At 45.2% G+C, this 21829-nt stretch overlaps 1 protein-coding gene across 1 annotated transcript in view; it reads left to right on the top strand.

The window, feature by feature from the left end:
• Positions 1 to 21829, top strand: part of LOC142244438 (ubiquitin-conjugating enzyme E2 E2) — a 329602-nt gene that overhangs the window by 50817 nt on the left and 256956 nt on the right. The window contains exon 3 of the mRNA XM_075316658.1: positions 14066 to 14116. Within this exon, the coding sequence (XP_075172773.1) occupies positions 14066 to 14116 (51 nt within the window). The remainder of the gene's footprint in view (positions 1 to 14065; positions 14117 to 21829) is intronic.

The following is a 21829-nucleotide window of genomic DNA, read 5'->3' as shown; positions in this document are numbered from 1 at the left end:
ACCCTAAGTAAATGCAGCGGCTGCAGCTCCTGAGCCTGTTAGAGGACAGCGGAGTTACAGATCCAGCCTCGCAGAGTAACCTCTGAGTAACAGTATAGCCCTCAATAGTGACAGTGGCGTTTCGGAGGTCAGGAACCATGGAAGGTATTTCTTCCACTTGTGACGTGATCATGGAGCACCGATTATAGCTCATAATGTAAAAGGGACAGAAAGAGGAGGAATAATGACTAAATTTACTATTGATATGAAAGTGACAAGCCTCTTGAAGACGCTCTCAGCTGTTGTGTAACTTTTGTCTGTGACATTCCGGAATAATTGCCCTGAAATGTGAGGTTGGAGGAGCAGGAGCTTTCCTTCCAGCACGGGTATAGGATTACAGCATTACTTTTAATTGCTCTCATTTGTTCTGCTTCTCAAGGATTTTTCCTTTTTAGCCTGGAAGAATATTTGATACAGACACACTGTTCCCATTATCTAATTTGTGCGGACAATAGCGTAGGTAATGCATGTACAGAAGTGTACCACTCCGACTAGCCACATAAATATTACATGCGCACGTGTGTCAGACATGGTTCATTGCACGTAGTAATCGATATATTTAGAATGGATGTGTATGATGTCTGCGGAGTGCTCGTGTTATAATGGATGCCGCGTACAAAGTGGCACAAACGCACTGTCAGCACTCCATTGTCATTGAAGGCGCCAATACACCTCCGATAACTGTCAGCCGGACGCTGTTCAGCCAATAGCGGTCTCCCCATCCTCCCCATACTCACGTACAATCGATTTGTCAATGTTTAGTGTGGAGAAAGGAACAATGACCCAATTACATGAGTTGAACAAGGCTGTTAAAGTGATGGTGTCATCAGAAACTGATACATTCCCGTTAAAAAAGCCGATTAGTGGATGTCTACACCGACCGAATGGAGGTCTATGCACACAGGTACAATTGTTACATGGAATCTGTCAGCAGGTTTTTGATATATAAGCTGAGGACAGGTTGCTGTAAGGGTTAAAAAAAAAAAGCCTCTCATCTGTGTGTGGTTTAAACTAATGGCTTTATTACTCTGTGATTATCATTGCTAGGTCTAGCTGGCAGGTGCACAACAGTCCGGTACACCCCCTGCTGTGATTGACACCTCACTGTAAGGCTGTGCACACGTAGCGTAATTGCATGCGTCCTGCGTCCCCTCCACATTCTATGTAGATTGTGCATAATCCGTGCGCACGATGCTTTTTTGAACGCAGCGATTTCAAAGTAAAAAATTTGACAAAATCTCTGTGTTCAAAAATTCAGCATGTCACTTCTTTCATGTGCTTTGGATGCTGCTCCCGCTCTGTCTATGGGAGAGGCAGCGTCCAGAGCGCTTGAAATCGGCATCTATTCTGCAGACACACTGCATCCATTACGCAGTGTTTCTGCAGCGATTTGAAGCGCACATGCACTGCCAAATCACTGCAGAATTTGCAGCATGGACACTACGCAATGTGCGCACATACCTTTAATGTACTATCTCTATTGAGATCCTGGTGTGGGCGGAACAGCTCTCCCAGCTCAGCTACATGCTTAAAAATCAATCTTTTGTATCAGAACGGCTGCAGCCAGTAATCTATGTGATACATCATTGGATTCAGAATCTGCTTGCCCACATTGTGGTCCTACCAGATGAGGTAGCAAAAACGTGCTGACATATTCCCTTTAATATAATTGTTCTGTACTCATGGTTATTAGCAACACATTTTAGTGTTTACCCTAGACGATATGCTGTTGCGAACAGTGAATTTATTGCTAACATGATTGATTCAATCACCCAATGAAAGAGCATTATTACCATTTATCAGGTGATGGCCTGCATGTTTACACAAACCGACAATTAATCAGCAAATCTAACAAATGCTCATTCATGTTTGTCAGCTCATCTAAATAGGCCTTACAGGGAATCTGTCACCAGGCTTTTCCTCCCCATCTGAGAGCAGCATAATGTGGGGCAGAGGCCCTGATTCCAGTGATGTCACTTACTGCACTGCTTGCTGGAGTTTTGATAAAATCTCCGTTTTATCTGCTGCAGATCTTGCAGTTCTCTGAACACTGAGCTCTGTATAACCCCACCCACATCACTGATTGGTAGCTTTCTGTGTACACTGGGCATAGGCAGAAAGCCTGCAACCAGTGGTGTAGGCAGGACATATATAGCGCATGAATATGCTTGACTACCTGGCAGCAGGTGTACTAGTCCAATAATGATAATAACCTGCTGATTTATTTTCTAAAAACTAGGAATTTAGCAAGTGACACATCACTGGAATTGGGGTCTCTGGTGTACATTACACTGCTCTCAGATTAAAGAGGATCTTTCAACAATTTTTCACCTTATAAACTGTACATTCCACAATTACTGTCATCTAATGTGTCACATTCTTTATCATTCAAGCGGCCGTTTCATTTCTTCCTGCTGTGGGGTGCACTTTCTTTCCACTATGACGCCCACAGAGATGAAAGAATGGAATGCCTGGTTGAATGATAAAGAATTTAACACACTACGTGACAGTAATTTTGGTGCTTTGTTTCTCCAAAATGGGTTGGAAAAAAATAAAAAACAGAAAAAATATTTTTTTTTGTCTACATTTTTGCTACTATGATCAGTGTAGAAGGTCACACTTGTGAGAGGTCTTCTATAACTGGTGGCAGGTTCTCTACAAGCCGCTGTCATACACCTCGGAGGGGGCAGTTGACTTTCCTCCTCTGTGTAGGAGGCTTTTATTGTCTTTGAGTTATTTCCATTTATAATGTAACTACACTTTTAAATATTATTTGTACTGTTTTAATGCTGTTGATTAAATATGAGTGGACCCGTGGAAGTTCAGTTCGGCAGGTTCAGCCTGACATTAGATAAAGTTTGGTTTGGGAACTGGATTTGACCACAATGGATGTCTAATAATAATAATAATAATCTTTATTTCTATAGTGCCAACATATATATGAATTGACTTTGATTTAGGAGGCTGATCGGCCACCCTAAAAAGATGTCTTTTTAGGGAGCGTCTGAAGCTGTGCAAATTGTGGATCGTCCTAGTTTCTTGGGGTAGAGCATTCCAGAGGATTGATGCAGCTTAGGAGAAGTCTTGGAGCTGAGAGTGGGAGATTCATATTAGTGTGGATGCCAGTTGAAGGTAGTTTGTGGAGCGTAGAGACCTCGTAGGGTGATAGAGATAAGGGTGGAGATGTAGGGGGGTGCTGCACTGTGGAGAGCTTTGTTGGTGAGAACAAGCAATTTAAATTGGATCCTATAATGTATGGAAGGCCAGTGCAATGACCGACACAGACCAGAAGCATCCGAATAACAATAAGGGTATGTGCGCACGTTGCTTTTTACCTGCTTTTTACCTGCTTTTTTGCTGCTTTTTCTTCTGCGCTGTTTAATGCCAAAATGGATGTGTTCTTCTATTCAAGCAAAGTCTATGGGAATTTGGGTTTCTTGTTCACACTATGTTGTTCAAAATGCTGCCTTTTTGAGGCAGAACTTTGGTCAAAAACTCAGCTTTTCAAAGAAGCAACATGTCAATTGTTTTTGCCATTTGGGTTTTGCACTGCAAAGCTGAGTTTTTGACCAAAGTTCTGCCACAAAAAGGCAGCATTTTGAACAACATAGTGTGAACAAGAAACCCAAATTCCCATAGACTTTGCTTGAATAGAAGAACACATCCATTTTGGCATTAAACAGCGCAGAAGAAAAAGCAGCAAAAAAGCAGGTAAAAAGCAGGTAAAAAGCAACGTGCGCACATACCCTTAGCCAGATAGGTGATCCTAGCTGCAGCATTAAGACTTGAGATGGGTCTAGTTAGGGGGAGACCAATTAATGGAGAATTACAGTAATCAAGGCGGGAGTGGATCAGGTCACAGTGAGGGTTTCTGTTGTTTTCATGGTGGTAAAGTGGCATATTCTAGAGATATTCTTCAGGTGCAGGCGACAAGAGCGGGCGAGAGATTGTATATAGGAGGTCAAGGAAAGATCGGTTTCAGGCTTAACCCCCATACAGCGAGCCGGCGGTCTAGGCGTTATCGTGGTGCTGCACACTGAGAGGGAGATGTCAGGTTTGGGAGGTTTGTAGATGCAGGGAGTAGAAGAGGTTCAGTTTTGGAAAGGTTAAGTTTCCAATAGAGAGCAGACATGATGTTGGAAATTGCTAATTGGGCAGTTCAGGTCTACACCCACATTCAGTCAGCCATAAACAGAGCGCTTCCGGGAGAGGGATGGCGGGGGTTCTCCTTTTCTTTTATGGAGAGGAAAATATCCAGCATCAGAAGGAGGAGAAGTAGTAATAAAACTTGAACTTTATTGAATCCATTAAAAACAGGATGCAACACGCATAGAAGCTGGGGACACACAGTGAAACACAGGACTATCCTACGCGTTTCAACCTTATGGTCTTAATCCTTGATTCAGCCTAATTAATCATGATTAAGACCGTAAGGTTGAAACGCGTAGGATAGTCCTGTGTTTCACTGTGTGTCCCCAGCTTCTATGCGTGTTGCATCCTGTTTTTAATGGATTCAATAAAGTTCAAGTTTTATTACTACTTCTCCTCCTTCTGATGCTGGATATTTTCCTCTCCATGACTGTGTTTCTCCGCCCGGGCCAGGGCGTTCCATGCATCGGTGGTGGATCCTAGAGTGAAGAGGGGTGAGCTGAATATTTTCTTTTTTCTCTCCTTTTCTTTTCTGTACACACTACATCCGATAACGCTGTTGTTGCCCCCCAGTGCAAGCCATTCAGAAGCTGCAAGTGGCTCTCACTGGGCCGAGCACAAAGCGTACTTGAGCACAGCGATGCTCGCACGAGTGATTTGCATACCTAAACTCCGAACTTGAACCACTGATGTATTTTTTTTTTTTTTTTTTTAGGAAAGTGTGTGTTTGGTATGAACACCGAACTGTACTTTTCAGGTTCGCTCATCTCTACTGTTGATCATTAGGGGTCCTGTAATGGCCAGAGATCTTTAAAACCAGCTTATACATACAACCACACAATATACATAACGTGGTGTGAAAAAGTGTTTGCCCCCGTCCTGATTTCTTATTTTTTTGCATGTTTGTCAGACTTAAATGTTTCAGGTTACCAAACAAATTAAATTATTAGCCAAAGGTAACACAATTAGAAGAAAATGCTGTTTATAAATAAAGGTCTTTTTTAAGGGAAAAATAAAGCCAAACCTACAGGACCTGTGTGAAAAAGTGATTGCCCCCTTAAAACATAAATAAGCTGTGGTCTTTTGGAAGCTAACTTCAATTTCCCTAGCCACACCCAGGTCTGTTTACTGTCATACATGTTCTCAATAAAGAAATCACTTAAATAGGACCTGCCTGACAAAGTGGTCTACACCAAAAGATCCTCAAAAGCTAGACATCATGCTACAATGCAAAGGAATTCAAGAACAAATGAGAAAAAAAGTAATTCAGAAGGATCAGTCTAGAAAAGGTTATAAAGCCATTTCTAAGCTTTTGGGACTCCAGCGAACCACAGTGAGAGCCATTATCCACAAATGAGGAAACCATGGAAAAGTGGTGAACCATCCCAGGAGTGGCCAGCCGACAAAAATTACCCCAAGAGTGCAGAGACGACTCAAAGAGGTCACAAAGACCCCACAGCCACATCCAAAGAACTGCAGGTCTCATATCCCAAAGTTAAGGTCAGTGTTCATGACTCCACCATAAGAAAAAGACTGGGCAAAAAGGGCCTGCATGGCAGAGTTCCAAGATGAAAACCACTGCTGAGCAAAAAGAACATAAAGGCTCATCTCCGTTTTGCTCGAAAACATTTTGATGATCCCCAAGACTTTTGAGAGAATACTGTGGACCGACGAGACAAAAGTTGAACTTTTTGGAAGGTGTATGTCCCATTACATCTGGCGTAGAAGTAACACGGCATTTAGGAATAGGAACCTCATGCCAACAGTAAAATGTGGTGGTGGTACTGTGATTGTCTGGGGCTGTTTTGCTACTTCAGGACCTGGAAAACTTAGGGGTACTTTGCACGCTGCGACATCGCTAGCCGATTGTAGCGATGCCGAGCGCGATAGTCCCCGCCCCCGTCGCAGATGCCATATCTTGTGATAGCTGCCGTAGCGAACATTATCACTACGGCAGCTTCACATGCACTTACCTGGCCGGTGACCCGCCTCCTTCCTAAGGGGGGCAGGTTGTGCGGCGTCACAGTGACGTCACACGGCAGGCGGCCAATAGAAGCGGAGGGGCAGAGATGAGTGGGATGTAAACATCCCGCCCACCTCCTTCCTTCCTCATTGCAGGCGGGACACAGGTAAGGAGATGTTCCTCGCTCCTGCGGCTTCATACACAGCGATGTGTGCTGCCGCAGGAACGAGGAACAACATCGTACCTGTCGCTGCAGTGAAATTATGGAAATGACCGACACTACACAGATCACCGATTTTCGACGCTTTTGCGGTCGTTTATCGGTGCTTCAGATGTACGTCACTTTCGATTTGACCCCGCCGAGATCGCAGTAGCGATGTCGCAACGTGCAAAGTACCCCTTACTGTTGTAAATGGAACCAAGAATTCTGCTGTCTACCAAAAAATCCTAAAGGAGAATGTCCGGCCATCTGTTTGTGACCTCAAGCTGAGTGCACTTGGGTTATGCAGCAGGACAATGATACAAAACACACCAGCAAGTTTACCTGAATGGCTTAAGAAAAACAAAATAAAGACTTTGGAGTGGCCTAGTCAAACTTCTGATCTTAATCCGATTGAGATGCTCTTGCATGGCCATAAAAAAGGCGGTTCATGCTCGAAAAGTCTCCAGTGTGGCTGAATTACAACAATTCTGCAAAGGTGAGTGGGCCAAAATTCCTTAAGAGCATTTTAAAAGACTCATTGCCAGTTATCACAAACACTTGATTGCAGTTGTTGCTAAGGGCGGCCCAACCAGCTATTAGATTTATTGGGCAATCACTTTTTCACACAAGGCCCTGTAGGTTTGGATTTATTTTTCCCTTAATAATGAAGACCTTAATTTATAAACTGCATTTTGTGTTATCTTTGTCTAATATTTAATTTATTTGGTGGTCTGATAAAAAATTATTTAAAAGAACTGAAGTCCTCAGTCGTTGATACCTTTTAATGGCTAATTGAAAAGATGGTAATAATAGCAAGCTTTCCAGACTACTCAGGTCTCTTTATCAGGCTCAGTATAACACAAAATCTGAAGAGTCACATATTTATATGTCGCGGGCGGAGGAGGGGACGCCGCGCTCTCCCACTGCTCGGGTCCGGCTGCCGCTGCTGCTCGGTGGCTCGAGCGATGGGCCGGATCCCGGGGACTCGAGCGGTGCTCCTCGCCCGTGAGTGAAAAGGGGAATGGTTTTGGGGATTTATTGTCCGTGACGCCACCCACGGTTGTGGTGATTTGTGTGGACACCACCGCTGCTCTGTATGGGGATCCCGGGAGTGGTGGTATGGAGCAGCTAGATGTTGGCCCTCTCCTCCGTGGGTAGGGGGTTGGTGGTCCCGGGGCCCGATGATGGGGAGTTAGGATGGTTGACAGGCGGGTTATGGGGCCTGTCGAGGTGCAGGGATGCAGGGGCAGCGCTGTGCCGCACGGCACGGAGGTACTCAGCCCAAGGATGATGACACAGTTCACGGTAAACAAGCGGCTGGTTGGACGGGTCCCTCGGACGGCTGCGGTGTTGATGTTCCCTGCAAGTTAGCGGTGACTGTCTCTTCCCTGCACCTAAATACGGTTGTTGGTAGCGATGGATTCCCACCGGTAACCCGCTCCCCAGCTTGGATATGAGCCGGAGGAGCCCCTCTTTTGCCCGCAGGCGCTGGCCCTGAGAAACTGGTGCCTTGGCGTTGGCGGTGTCTCTCCAATATGGTTGGACGGTTGCCTTCAATCGGGACTTTGGCTGTTGGGAGACCCGGAGGTCCCCTTCACTGACGGATTTGGCAAATTGTACGGCGACTCCAAGCCTTGCCGGGATCCGAAAGGCCCCTGCCAATGGTGCTGGCTTCTCTTTGTGTACCGGTCCGGTCCCGCCGGGCCACCACCCGCCCACGGTCCTTACGGTAGACTCCAATAGGCCACTCCTGCAGACGGTCACCGCCGTCTGCCAACCTTGCTGTCTCAGTCCGGGGCACACACCCGGACCAACTTCAGGCTCTGTTGCTGTCACTTTCTCCTTCACTTCAACTCCTTTCACTTGCTCCTCTACCACTTCCAAACTCTATGTGCCTGGTTTTCCCGCCTCCAGGACTGTAAACTCCTCGGTGGGTGGAGCCAACCGCCTGGCCCACCCCCTGGTGTGGACATCAGCCCCTGGAGGAGGGCAACAAGGGTTTTGTGTTCTGACCTTGGTGTGCCTGCAGGGAATGTGGGGTGTGTGATGGTGTCATGACCTGTGACCCCTGGCTTGCCCAGGGCGTCACATATACACAACAGGTTGGCTAACACGGTACAAAGATATATTTTACCTGTATCAAATTTGGTGATCTGAAACATTTAAGTGAGACAAATATGCAAAAGGATAAGAAATCAGGGAGGGGGCAAAAACGTTTTCGCACCACTGTATGTGCACTCAAGGAATACTATAGATTGTGCATAGGTCTGTATATGGGCCACACCTCCACCAGAACCTGCTCCTGTGATGTCTACTTCTCTCACCAGACGTCTTTGTATTCATTCTGTCGCTGGTGATAGCAGAGACGTTGGAGCCAGAAGCTCTGGATGACTCAGGCTCTGTCCAGCCACTAGGATTAGGGTGGCAGGGACCTGCAGTACCAGCCAGAGTAGCAGTATGGGTGTGTGTCCTGTCCAGCTGAAGTTGTCAGTTCCTTGCTTCATCCAATTGGAGAGCACCACACCCTACTTAAGCTTCCAGCTTACTGTTGGAAACTGCCAGATATAGTTTGAGTTCCTTTGGTTTAGGCTACTTTCACACATCCGGTTTTTGCTCTGCGGCACAATACGGCGCTCTGCAGAAAAACCGCAACCGTTTTTTTTGCCGCCGGTTGCGTTTTTTTTTGCATAGACTTACATTAGTGCCGTATTGTGCCGCATGGGCCTGCGTTCGGTCCGGTTTTTGCCGCATGCGGCAGATTTAGCCGATGTCGCGGCCGAATGGAACGTTGCCTGCAACGTTTTTTGCTCCGGCAACAAAAACGCATCGCGCCGCATCCGGCCGCTGCGGCGCATTTTTCAATGCATGCCTATGGACGCCGGATGCGGCGCGATGCGGAAAAAAAACGCATCCGGCCACCGCATGCGGTTTCTTCCACTGCGCATGCTCAGTAGCGTGCCGCAACCGGAAAAAATCGGACCGGCCGCATGTAAAAACTTATGCAAAGGATGCGGTGTTTTCACCGCATCCGTTGCATAGGTTTCACAGCCGGATTGAGCCGCACGGCTCAAACCGGATGTGTGAAAGTATCCTTAGTCCTGTCTTTTCAGCTCCAGTTTAGTGTCTTTGTTTCCACACGTGAGTGTACATGTGGTTTGTCCTGACGAAGAAGTCAGTAGGACTAATAAACTTGTAGATAATAAAAAAATCCACTTTATACCTTCATCTTGAGCATCATTGGAGCCATCAGCAGCACAGAGAAACTTGCCTTTTTCCTATTCATCAAGCAATACCAGGATACAATTGAAAAGATGAGTAACTGATTAGTCATCAGCAATATAATAGTTATTCAGCCTCACAGTATATATATATATATATATATTATTTATTATTATAGCGCCATCAATTCCATGGCGCTTTACATGTGAAAGGGGTATACATAATAGGGACAAGTACAATAATCATAAACAATACAAGGCACAGACTGGTACAGGAGGATAGAGGTCCCTGCCCGCGAGGGCTCACAGTCTACAAGAGATAGGTGAGGATACAGTAGGTGAGGGTAGAGCTGATTGTGCGGCGCTGCATCAGACTGAGGGTTACAGTAGGTTGTAGGCTTGTCGGAAGAGGTGGGTCTTCAGGTTCCTTTTGAAGCTTGTCAAGGTAGGCGAGAGTCTGATGTGTTGTGGCAGAGCATTCCAGAGTATGGGGGAGGCACGGGAGAAATCTTGGATGCGATGGTGGGAAGAGGAGATGAGAGGGGAGTAGAGAAGGAGATCTTGTGAGGATCGAAGGTTACGTGCAGGTAAGTACCGGGAGACTAGGTCACAGATGTAGGGAGGAGACAGGTTGTGGATGGTTTTGTAGGTCATGGTTAGGGTTTTGAAGGGGAGTCGTTGGGTAATGGGAAGCCAGTGAAGGGATTGGCAGAAATATATATATATATATATATATATATACACACAGTTTGTCTGATCACTATCTGCAGGCTGTGTTAGCAGTGTCTCAGTACTGTGTACACAGTGATGTGTGAGCGTCGGGGTAATGTAATCCAGCTGTTCTACGCTCCACATAAACATATAACACCATTATTTACACTGAAGCTATTATGCTGCTGCACTTTTTTATATTTTTGCTATCCGAGATATCAGATGACAGCACTTACAGTTACATTTCCTCTGCTCGGTAACAACATAAACAGACTAAATTATATGATGAATGTCGCTTTGCTCTATTCCGCTGAACTCCTCTTATTCTGCTTTATATTGATTTTTTTGAATCAGTTAATCTGGCATTTTATAATCCAGCTACGTGTATTGCTAATCTTGGGCTTCTCTAGACTAGGAGACCAATTAGAAGACTCTTTCCATTTTCCCACAACTCATCGCCATTCACAGGATGCGTGATATATCTTTGATTGCTGAGGTTCTGCTTATGCCCCAACGATCATGAGACAGGGCTCCAGTGTCTATTGTTTAGCGGAGTGGTCAGCGGTGGTCATGCCTGGTCAAGGTCAGCAGATACTTAGGTCCATTGTTATACCTCCTGTTGCTATGCTTTTGCACTGTGTTTGGGTTGCCGATGTTACTATTGGCTGTGGCATTTAAAGGATTTCTGTCAGCAGATTTTTGCTATGTAATCTGAGGACAGCATGAGGTAGAGGCTGAGAGCCTGATTTCAGAAATGTGTCACTTATTAAGCTGAGTACAATGAGTGATTTATCAGCACAAGATTATCACTGCCCAAATCAGTTCTGGCATGCCTGCTAAACCAACCTAGTCTCGTCTGATAAGCAGCTCACTGTCACTATACAATGTACACAAAAGCTTCTAATCAGGGTGTGAGTAAGGGTACCTTCACACTTTAGCGATGCAGCAGCGATCCGACCAGCGATCTGACCTGGTCAGGATCGCTGCTGCATCGCTACATGGTCGCTGGTGAGCTGTCAAACAGGCAGATCTCACCAGTGACCAGCCCCCAGCGACGTGCAAGCGACGCTGCGCTTGCACGGAGCCGGCGTCTGGAAACTACGGGTATTAGGGTACTTTCACACTTGCGTTGTTTTCCTTCCGTTACAATCCGCCCTTTTGGAAAACAGCGGAATCCGTTAACGGATTCCGGTGTTTCCCATAGACTTGTATGGATGACTGATTGTACCAAAAGGACCTGCGTTGCTTCCGCTGGGCGACACTCCGTTGCTTCCGCCCAGCGGGCGGAACGCAGCATGTAACGTTGTTTTGAGCAGCGGAATCCTCTGGATTTCACTGCACATGCTCTTTTTTTTTCTTTTTTTTTTTTTTTTAAATCACAAACTTTATTTTGGCTCGCGGTGGCCGAACGTTCAGCTCAGCGCCCGCCCGCCAGCATGCCCGGGCGCCGGCAAGGGACAGCGCTCAGCTGATCACCCGGCGGTCGGCTGCAGGGAGCGATCAGCTGATCACCTGGCGGTCGGCTGCAGGGAGCGATCAGCTGATCGTTCACAATAGTCTGCCGCCGATAAAACTGTAAAAAAAAAAAAAAAAAAAAATCAAAACGGATTCCGTTGTTTTGTTGCATCCGTTGTGCCACTATATGCAACACATCCGTTGCATCCGTCACACAACGCAATGCAACGGATACCGTTCAACGCAAGTGTGAAACTAGCCTTAATCTGCTAATTTTCGTCCATACCATGCTTACACATACATAAGTCTTGTAATATGCGCTTTCCATTGATTATTTTTCATGTGATGTGAATACTAATTTTCTTTATGCGTACATTTCGCGGTTGCGCGTGTATATACTTTCTTACTGATTTCACTATTAGCACTTTTCTGGTGTTCTTTATACATGTTTATTCCTGATCAGGGCTGCTTGAGTACTTATTACATGTTCATACATATCTGACTTCATTATTACCTATTTACCTCCAACACCTAATAGTGGCTTTATTGATATGTTAATGATTGCATATGTCACATATGTATTATTGTTGCATTTCATTGTTGTATAGTGATTTGCATATATTTATGGGGTTGTTATGGTTTTGTTTTTAGTCATGTAATTATATAGTGTAGATAAATGTATTGCCCTGTATCTCTGGGTGTGCACTTTTTTTCTCCATTGCTTTTTTTTTTTTATCAGATAATAGGTGACATGTCCACTTTAAAGAAATATTACTGTATGTTTTATTTTTATACCATGTGTAGTTTTATTCATAGGGTAACTATACTTTCAAGTAACTTTTCAGAATACGCTTCGGTCTGTTTACATGGGGAATGACACCATTTCTGCCTGTTAAATGAAATGTATCCTGCATTGATCACCAATTACCCCTCTGCAAGCTCTGTCTCTAATTTGCAATTGACTCTGAGCTAGTAGGTGGACACTAGCTGCCTTGATGTCTTCCATACACTGCACACTAAAATGAGTCTCTGCCTTTCTTTTGGCAGCACACAGACCAAAGCACTAGATGCATGGAGGGAATTACACAAAAGTACAGAGCAGTGTAGCTGCGCATCCAGCTCTATGAAAACATAATATACATACTTCCTTCTCCATAGACTTCGCTGTGTTGGCAATCTGACTTTTTATTTTTTAGCAAGAAAGATTGAGCAGTTATTGTTTTTTTCTGAGGCTTAGTTCACACAGGGCATCTTTTGGTGCGTTTTTGAGGTCATAAAGATGCCCCAAAATGCCTGCATTGGCTTCTCCCAGTAAAGTCTATGAGATTTCTGTTTTGCGTCCACACTGGGCATCTTTTGTTGGCTGCAGCTTGGCAGCGTATTTGAAGATGCAGTATGTCAATTATTTCTGCATGTTTCCAGCATTTTTGAGCCCTTCCAGTCAATAGATTTGACTTTAAAAACGTATTGGGCAAAACGCAATGCGTTTTTGCCGCATTGCGTTTTTGATGTTATCAAGATACACTGATAAAAAGATGCTGCTTGTGAACATAGCTTTTCAATGATGAATTCAGGAGGTGGGGAAGAAGTGGCTCATAAGTGGAAAAAGAAGCAGATTCTTCTGATAAGGCATACTAAAGGGGGCTTTACACGCAACAACATCGCTAATGAGATGTCGTTGGGGGTCACGGAATTCGTGACGCACATCCGGCCTCGTTAGCAACATCGTTGCATGTGACACGTACGAACGACCGCTAACGATCAAAATTACTTACCAAATCGTTGATCGTTGACACATCGTTCTAATCCCAAATATCGTTGCTGTTGCAGGACGCAGGTTGTTCGTCGTTTCTGAGGCAGCACACATCACTACATGTGACACCCCAGGAACGAGGAACAACAGCTTACCTGCGGCCGGCGGCATTGAGGAAGGAAGGAGGTGGGCAGGATGTTACGGCCGCTCATCTCCGCCCCTCCACTTCTATTGGGCGGCCGCTTAGTGATGCCGCTGTGATGCCGAACGAACCTCCCCCTTAGAAAAGAGGTGGTTCGCCGGCCACAGCGACGTCGCTAGGCAGGTAAGTATGTGTGATCGTTCCTAGCGATGTTGTGCGCCACTGGCAGCGATTTGACCATGACGCACAACCGATGGGGGTGGGTGCTTTCACCAGTGACATCACTAGCGATGTCGCTGTGTGTAAAGTGGCCTTCAGTTTCTATTTGTCTGTATTATTGATTTATGCAATGTTTTTTTACACTATAGTGTCTGTTCAATTCCTTCTTCTATGTAAATCACAACACTATATGACATTTTTTTTCTCTTTTAAGAATTCAGAAAGAACTTGCGGAAATTACACTGGATCCTCCTCCAAACTGCAGGTAAGTTACATTTGCTTTAATTCTCGGCATTAGTATGCATTAATCCTATGAGCTTCATTGTAATGTGGCGCAGCTTTTGCCTTCCTGTCTTATAATATCGTTAGTCGTAGACATAGGGGCGTTTGATGAATGCTCGGAGAGAATAGTTTTTTGTGGTGGATTTGTTAATCTCCTGTAATTCTCTGAAGCCATCTGAATACATGGCTCTCTGTGTAAGCCCACGGTCTGTGGATCTCACAGTGTTTAGGATAGCAGATAAGAGGATGGGAGATTTAAGAGACCAAGTCTTGTACCAGCCTTTTTGAGTTTTTCTGTGTGTATATTAACATGCAATATTAATCTGCAATATGTCAATTCCTGATGCGGAAAAAATGTGAATTTGTTACTTTTCCCCAATTCAAAGGATTAGTAGCAGCCTGCAATCAAATGTTAATGATACAGCATTTGCTACAAATTATCTGCAAATCGGCAAGTGTGGATAATCACTTTAGATAGAATTGGGAAAAAAAAAATCATAATTTGCTGTAGCTGTGCTGCTGATTTCTTGGACACTTGGTCAGTCTGTTTACTAGCCTCCAGCAGTGACAAGTCGTGATGACATTTACTGGCCTCCAGCATTGATAAATCATGTATACACGACCGCTGCAGCCAGTCACCTGTGTGGAAATATCATCACTTGGACTTGAAAGGACAGAGACTAGTCGGGGATCAGGGCAGCATCCGCACCGCTGACGCAGAAGATTGATCGGGAACTTGTCATGTAAAAAAATGCTATTAACCTGCAGATATGGGGTTATTTTATTGGTTGATAGTATTCAGAGTGCTCTACCCCTGGTGCTGACTGACAGCCGACTCCACAGTGCAACAGTACAGAGCCAGCTATCAGTCAGTGCCGGGGCATGGTTACAGCCGCCGTTCACTCTACACCGAGCTGTGACTAAAACAGCACTGAGCGTGCCTCTACGACTGAAAGCTAGAGGCTGCCGGGAGGAATAAAGATAATTTCCTCCTGGCAGCGGAGCTCTCAGTGCAGTGGCCACACCATGTCAGACACTATTAAACTGCAGATTAACCCCATGTCTGCAGGGTAATAGCGTTTTTTTACGTGACAGGTTCCCTTTAAAATCAATAGAATATGGAACCAGCAGATTTTGTGTCGGATTTATTATGGAATTATCCAGAGAAATGTGTCCTGAGCCTTATACAGTCATCAGAGCTAATCATTCTTATTCTGGTAAGAAAAGATTGAGTCCAGAAGAGTTAATAATAACGATGTTTTGTCTTCATAAATTGCTTCAATCTAACATTATTGGTCTTGTTACATGTGAACCCAGCCTACAATACAATGTCTAGAGATAAGTGTGTATAATGTCCAATCTCGAAATTGTTCTTTCATATCTTTTAAAGGGAATCTGTCAAGTTTTTGCTACCCCATCTTAGAGCAACATAATATAGGCAAAGAGATCCTGAATCCAAAGATGTATCACTTAGATTACTGGGTGCAGCGGTTCTGACACAATCACATTTTTTAGATTTAGCCATCTAACAGAGTTGAGAGAGCTGCCCACGGCTGTCTATTTGCGTGACTTTGTAGTCCAGGCAATGATAGGGTCCTGCTGCTTAAACAGACAGCAAATAAACAACAGCTTGGTCCTTGATAAGACAAGAATCCTTGAATTTTTGCTGGCTTCAGCTTACATAGGCAAAACCTGCTGACAGATTCTCTTTCAACCTTTGCTTGGTTTACTTGAACTGTTGCCTGTTTGAATTTTTGTTGTGTTCTGCTTTTGTTTGTTTTACATCTATATTGAATATGATGTTCGCTTTGTTCCCTCCTTTACTTTATTTCCACTTTGAATATTTTACAATAATTGAGGAGTGCAGTTTGAAATGTTGCATTATTATAATAACGTTCTAATAGCAGTGATGGTACTGAATATTGAGAATAATATGACAAGTTTGTATGTAGATGTGGTTAAATGTGGAAAAACATTGGTTTTGAGGGTTAGAAAAGTTTTTTGCTTGTTCACAATTTACTGCCTTTGAAAAGACAATTTAACTAAATTAATTGTGGAATGTAATGTATAAATATATATTGTTATATCCAGTTAGAGTTCACTAGTTTCCTTAATGTAGTCAGGATCCCTCCATTAGCTGTGTGCAGTGGTCTGATCCGCAGTGCATCAGGCATAGCTGCCCAGCTGACTGCGTCACTATGGTACAAACCACTTCACACAGAGGGGTTCTGACTACACTGAGATACATTAGTGAAGTTGATTATTTAAAGGTTTTTCCACTTTCAGCAAAGTGGACCCCAAATGTTGGCAGGTATGCAAAACAACAAAGCCAGCTGACACTCACCCACCCCAGCTCCAGCATCGGCTTTTTTCATTGACAATGAGCAAAATACAGGCTATTGTGACCATCCGAGAAAGTGTGAAGCTCCTGCCCCCTGCAGATTGGTCTTCACTGTTAAGGGAGCATGTAAAGGGAACATGTCAGCAGGTTTTCAGACCCCAAACTATTATTATCTATATAAAGTACCTGTAACGTTAATGTCGTCCATACCTTTGTTTTAGAAGTTTGTGGCAGCTTTTTGTAGGAATCAATTGGCGAATTTTCATGCAAATTAGTCACGAATGCATAGGGCTTGGCTCTCCGGCCCGTCTTCCACTTTCACTACTGGCCTCCTGTCAGTCTCTGACAGTTCACTCTTCTCTGTCACCTGATCTCCTGCCTGAGATCTCGCGTGTGCGAGGCCATTCATGCGAGCCGTCCCCGGCATTAATGGAACTTGTGCTACATCTCAGGTGAGGGGGCAGGTGACAGAGAAGAGGGAACTGTGAGTGACTGACAGGAGGCCAGTGGTGAAAGTGGAAGAAGGTCGGAGAGCCAAGCACCTTGCATTTGTGACTAATTTGCATGAAAATTTGCCAATTGATTTCTATACAACGCAGGCACGGACTTATAAAACAAAGGTATGGATGTCGTTACCGTTACAGGTACTTTATATAGATGTTGTTAGTTTGGGGTCTAAAAATCTGCTGACAGGTTCCCTTTAATAAATTGTCGCATCTACATTGATGACGCTTTACCTTTTTGCTAATGTTTATTTGTATTTAGTTTTTTTTTTTATGTATTTTGCAAAGCTTCGTTTTGGTGTTTTAAAAAGTATCTTTTGTCAGTCGCGTTGACTTTTGTCTCGGGGAATTAGCAGCGATGGCTACAGAGGAACAAGCTTTTATGTTCTGATTCTGTGCGGTTGGTAAATAAGACGCTGACACTTCTTCTGAGCTCTAAGTAGACAAGTACCAAACGGGAAATGACCTTTCTAGTAATTGCCTTTGATTCATATTTCAGTGGATCAACACTTCTGTAGATAAATCCTCATTTGGAGAGCGCATACATAGCGTGTCAGCGTTCACACTCCGGCTGCCCACGTTCTTGTAATATCACTTTTTTTCCTACTAGACGGGTAATTTACACAACAATGCGCTAAGGACGTGGACAGATCTACACAAGCCTCTGATGCTGGAATAAAATGGGCCGTTTTTCTACATCAATTGCGGAACTAAAGGTCACGACAAAGCATTTATACATAGAAAACCATTACTGGCGGCTTTTTTGTTGTTGTGAGAGAGATAAATTCATGGTTTCCTAGAATAAATTCTTGTGTGTTAATACTAAACTCTTTGGGAGGATTCGGATCAAGGCTGCGTATTGTGACTTGTTTGCTTTTTTTTTTCTGGTGTCAGTTTGTTTTCTTTCTCTTCTATTGCTTCGGGGAAATATCAGGATTTGCTGAACGGTAGCAGACATCTAAGCTATATCCTGTTTATAATGTACATTTAGTGGCGGTGCCCGACGTACGAGCTAAAGATGTCCACGGAGTTACATTAGCCAGAAGACGGACAGGAGAACGTCCTTTTGGTGTCCGCCTGGCTTATACTGTATATATACTAGAAAGTGGCCCGATTCTAACGTATCGGGCAGTCTAGAATGTGTATGTAGGTTAGCAGAGTGAATAATAAGGTAATGAACGGACTGGATGGGTTAGGTTTAATTTAGTATTCTTATAATTGTTTATTGGTTTTAAAATGACAAACAACAGAAGGAACAGTTTTTATAGATGAGGCTATTGTTTAATGATGTCCATGGCTTGTAATGAAAGAAGGCCATAAACAGTGTAAAGTTAAGTAAAAATATGCTGATGCTGTGATTTGGCCCAATGCTGGTATGTGCCCCCATCGTGGTGCAGGAACCATCCTGACATGTGCCCCCATCCTGCGGGGTAATGTGTGCGGGTGGCGGAGTGCGGGGTTGAAGCCAAGTGGGACCATGGCGCTGAGGACGTCAGTGCCGGGGACTGCATGGCTGGGCACAGGTATTTATCCAGGTGTGTGTATGTGTGTGTGTGCGGGCGCTTTCACACTTGCATTCAGCGCAATCCGCCGCTATGGAGAATAGCGCAGTCCGTTAACGCACTGTGCTTTTCTCAATAGACTTGTATTGATGACGCACTGTAACGCAAGTGTCTGCATTGCATCCGCTGGAGGACGCTGTGTAGTTAATTTGACGCAGCGTCGGGCGGAGGGAACGCTGCATGTAGCGTTTTTTCGGTCGTTAAAATATCGCACCTTGAGGGATTCTGTTAGAATCCGCCAAGGTGTCCAATGATTGTCTACGGGGGTGGATTCCACCGCAATGCACTAAGCGGCGGAATCCGCTGATGGATCCCGTCACGTTCTACTGCGCATGCTCAGCATGTCCAGCGGAACGATCTAAATCGTTTAAAATCACTCCTGGTCTCTCCTCCCCTCTCACCCCCTCTCCCCTCCTCTCCCACCCCCTCTCCACCCCTCCCCCCCCCTGTCACTCCCTCTCCCCTCCTCTCCCACCCCCTCTCCCCTCCTCTCCCACCCCCCTGTCACTCCCTCACCCCTCCATCCCCTCTCAGCTGTGGCATGATCGGACCTCAGTCACAGTGACACTCGCATAACACTCTACTTCCGCTGTGCTGCCAGCGTGAGCCGAGTGTCATGCGAGGATCGCATTAGTCCCCCGTGTGGCCCCAGCCTTATCATTCTGTCCCCCCACAGTATCATGTTAATGGTAGCACCTCTCCTGTTAACAGCGGGTGATGTGCTTCTGATAACGATGATTTTTGCATCGGATGAACAAAATATTTTGCTCGTCTGTCGGGTGATTGCTGCTTGTTTAGACAGGTCAATGACTGGGAATAGGTGTTTGGGCAAATAATTGTTTTTTTGCCTATTATTGGTTTGTCTATATCAGGGGTCCCCAATTCCAGTCCTCAAGGCCCACCAACAGTGCATGTTTTAAAGGTCTGCTTAGATAAATTAATCACCTGCACAGGTGGTGATTCCAACACCCATGCAATGCTAAGGAGATTCTGAAAACTTGAGGACTGGAGTTGGGGACCCCTGGTCTAAATAGACCATATCTTGGAAGAACTTGTCTGAATACAAAATTTGGAACAGGTTCTCCAACCATCATATGCCACTGGTGTGTTTTAGTGGGTGAAGGGGTCGTTAGTAGTGCTGGGCGAGCCCTAAAATGCTCTTTCCTCGTTTCAATCTGGTCATACGCTGTACGCGAGTAACGAGCATTATGGAAAGTGTATGATTGGTCTGTTAAGGTCTCCAGCCACATACAGGGCTTTTTTGCTCACACTACGTCCGATAGCGTTGTTTTATCCCCCGGGAGAGCCATTGAGAGACAGTGAAGGTAGCTTGCTCCTTTTCTTGTTCCTCAGGATCACTGACACTCTTGTCGTTGGGTCATGTCTAGTACCTCAGTCGTTGGAGTTCTTTTTTAAGTTAGGCTACTTTCACACTTGCGTTGAACGGTATCCGTTGCATTGCGTTGTGTAACGGATGCAACGGATGTGTTGCATATAGTGACACAACGGATGCAACGGATGCTGCAAAACAACGCAATTCGTTTTGATTTTTTTTTTTTTTTTTTCCCGGTTTTACCAGCGGCAGACTATAGTGAACGATCAGCTGATCGTTCCCTGCAGCCGGCCGCTGGGTGATCAGCTGATTGCTCCCAGTAGCCGGCCGCCGGGTGATCAGCTGATCGCTCCCGCCCGCCGGGTGATCAGCTGATCGCTCCCGGCCGCCGGGTGATCAGCTGATCGCTCCCTGCAGCCGGCCGCCGGGTGATCAGCTGATCGCTGTCACTTGCCGGCGCCCGGGCATGCCGGCGGGCGGGCGCTCAGCTGAGCGGTGTGACTTGCCGGCGGCCGGGCATGCTGGTGGCCGGTCATTCAGCTGAGCGCTGTCGCTTGCCGACGGCCGGGCGCTCAGCTGAACGTTCGGCCACCGCGAGCCAAAATAAAGTTTGATTTAAAAAAAAAAAAAAAAAAAAAAAAAAAAGAGCATGCGCAGTGAAATCCAGAGGATTCCGCTGCTCAAAATAACGTTACATGCTGCGTTCCTCCCGCTGGGCGGAAGCAACGGAGCGTCGCCCAGCGGAAGCAACGCAGCTCCTTTTGGTACAATCCGTCAACCATACAAGTCTATGGGAAACAGCGGAATCCGTTAACGGATTCCGCTGTTTCCCAAAAGGGCGGATTGTAACGGAAGGAAAATAACGCAAGTGTGAAAGTACCCTTAGTAAGTAATCTGAAAAATCTTCTTTGACTAAGAAACAACACATTCAGCTGTGTATCCATATAATCAAAGACAAAACTAGGCTGAATGGCCTGAAATGTATCTGTGTCCTAGTGCTGCACAGTTGTGCGTACATTGACATGGCGTCCTGCTTGTTTCCTAAGCAGACAATTACGCTCGCATTGTTTCTGTTCCGGTACATGGATTTAAATGTTATTTAAATGTGACGTTACCTCAGATGGCTTCTTGAGCCTGGCAGCGCGTCAGGGAACTGTCACAGCGGGCACCATCACCTCTAGGTGGAAAGTGACAAGTCATCACTTGTCAGCCGCGTTTCTCTGGTTAGCAATGTAGGATGAAGCTTGTAGAATTGATAGCGATGATGACATCTTACCGCATCCATAAGCAAGTTATTGCCATTTCATTTCTGCAGCAAAATGAGAAATAATTGAGCTCCATAATTGATTTTGTTAGAGAAGAAAATATGTGCAGCACCAGGAGGTGCAGGAGCCGCGTTCACTGAGGGAGACATATTAATCAGGCCGGCGAATCAAGTGTGCACCAGTGAGACTGTGAGGATTGCACGGGCTGGAACCCAAATATTCCACCTTTAGAATTCTAATGTTTTTACAGTAATAAGTAGAGATGAGCGGACCCGAACTTTAAAGTTAGGTGTTCATACCAAGCACAGACTTAAAAAAAAAAAAAAATAAATAAAAATAAATCAGTGTTCATATTTGGGTGCTTTACGTATAGTGACCACTCGCGTGAGCGCCGCAGTGCTCAGGCGCTCTCGGTGCGAGCCGCTCGCAGTGTTTGAATGACTCACACTGGAGGTAACAACAGCGTGATCCGATGTAGTGTGCACCCAAAAAGAAAATGAAAAAACCTCGCCCCCGGAAGTGATCTGTTTATGGCTGGCTGCATGTGGGCAGAAACCCAAACTGCCCAATTAGGGACTTCCAATGAGATTTGGGTCCAGAACAGAACTTTATCTAAAGTCCGGCTGAACCCGAACATCCACGGGTCTGCTCACTCATCTCTAGTAATAAGTTGTACGCACATGGCTCCATTC

The sequence above is a fragment of the Anomaloglossus baeobatrachus genome, chromosome 6, assembly GCF_048569485.1.
Source record: "Anomaloglossus baeobatrachus isolate aAnoBae1 chromosome 6, aAnoBae1.hap1, whole genome shotgun sequence".
Lineage (NCBI taxonomy): Eukaryota > Metazoa > Chordata > Amphibia > Anura > Aromobatidae > Anomaloglossus > Anomaloglossus baeobatrachus.
This window is presented reverse-complemented; position numbering and strand designations above follow the sequence as displayed.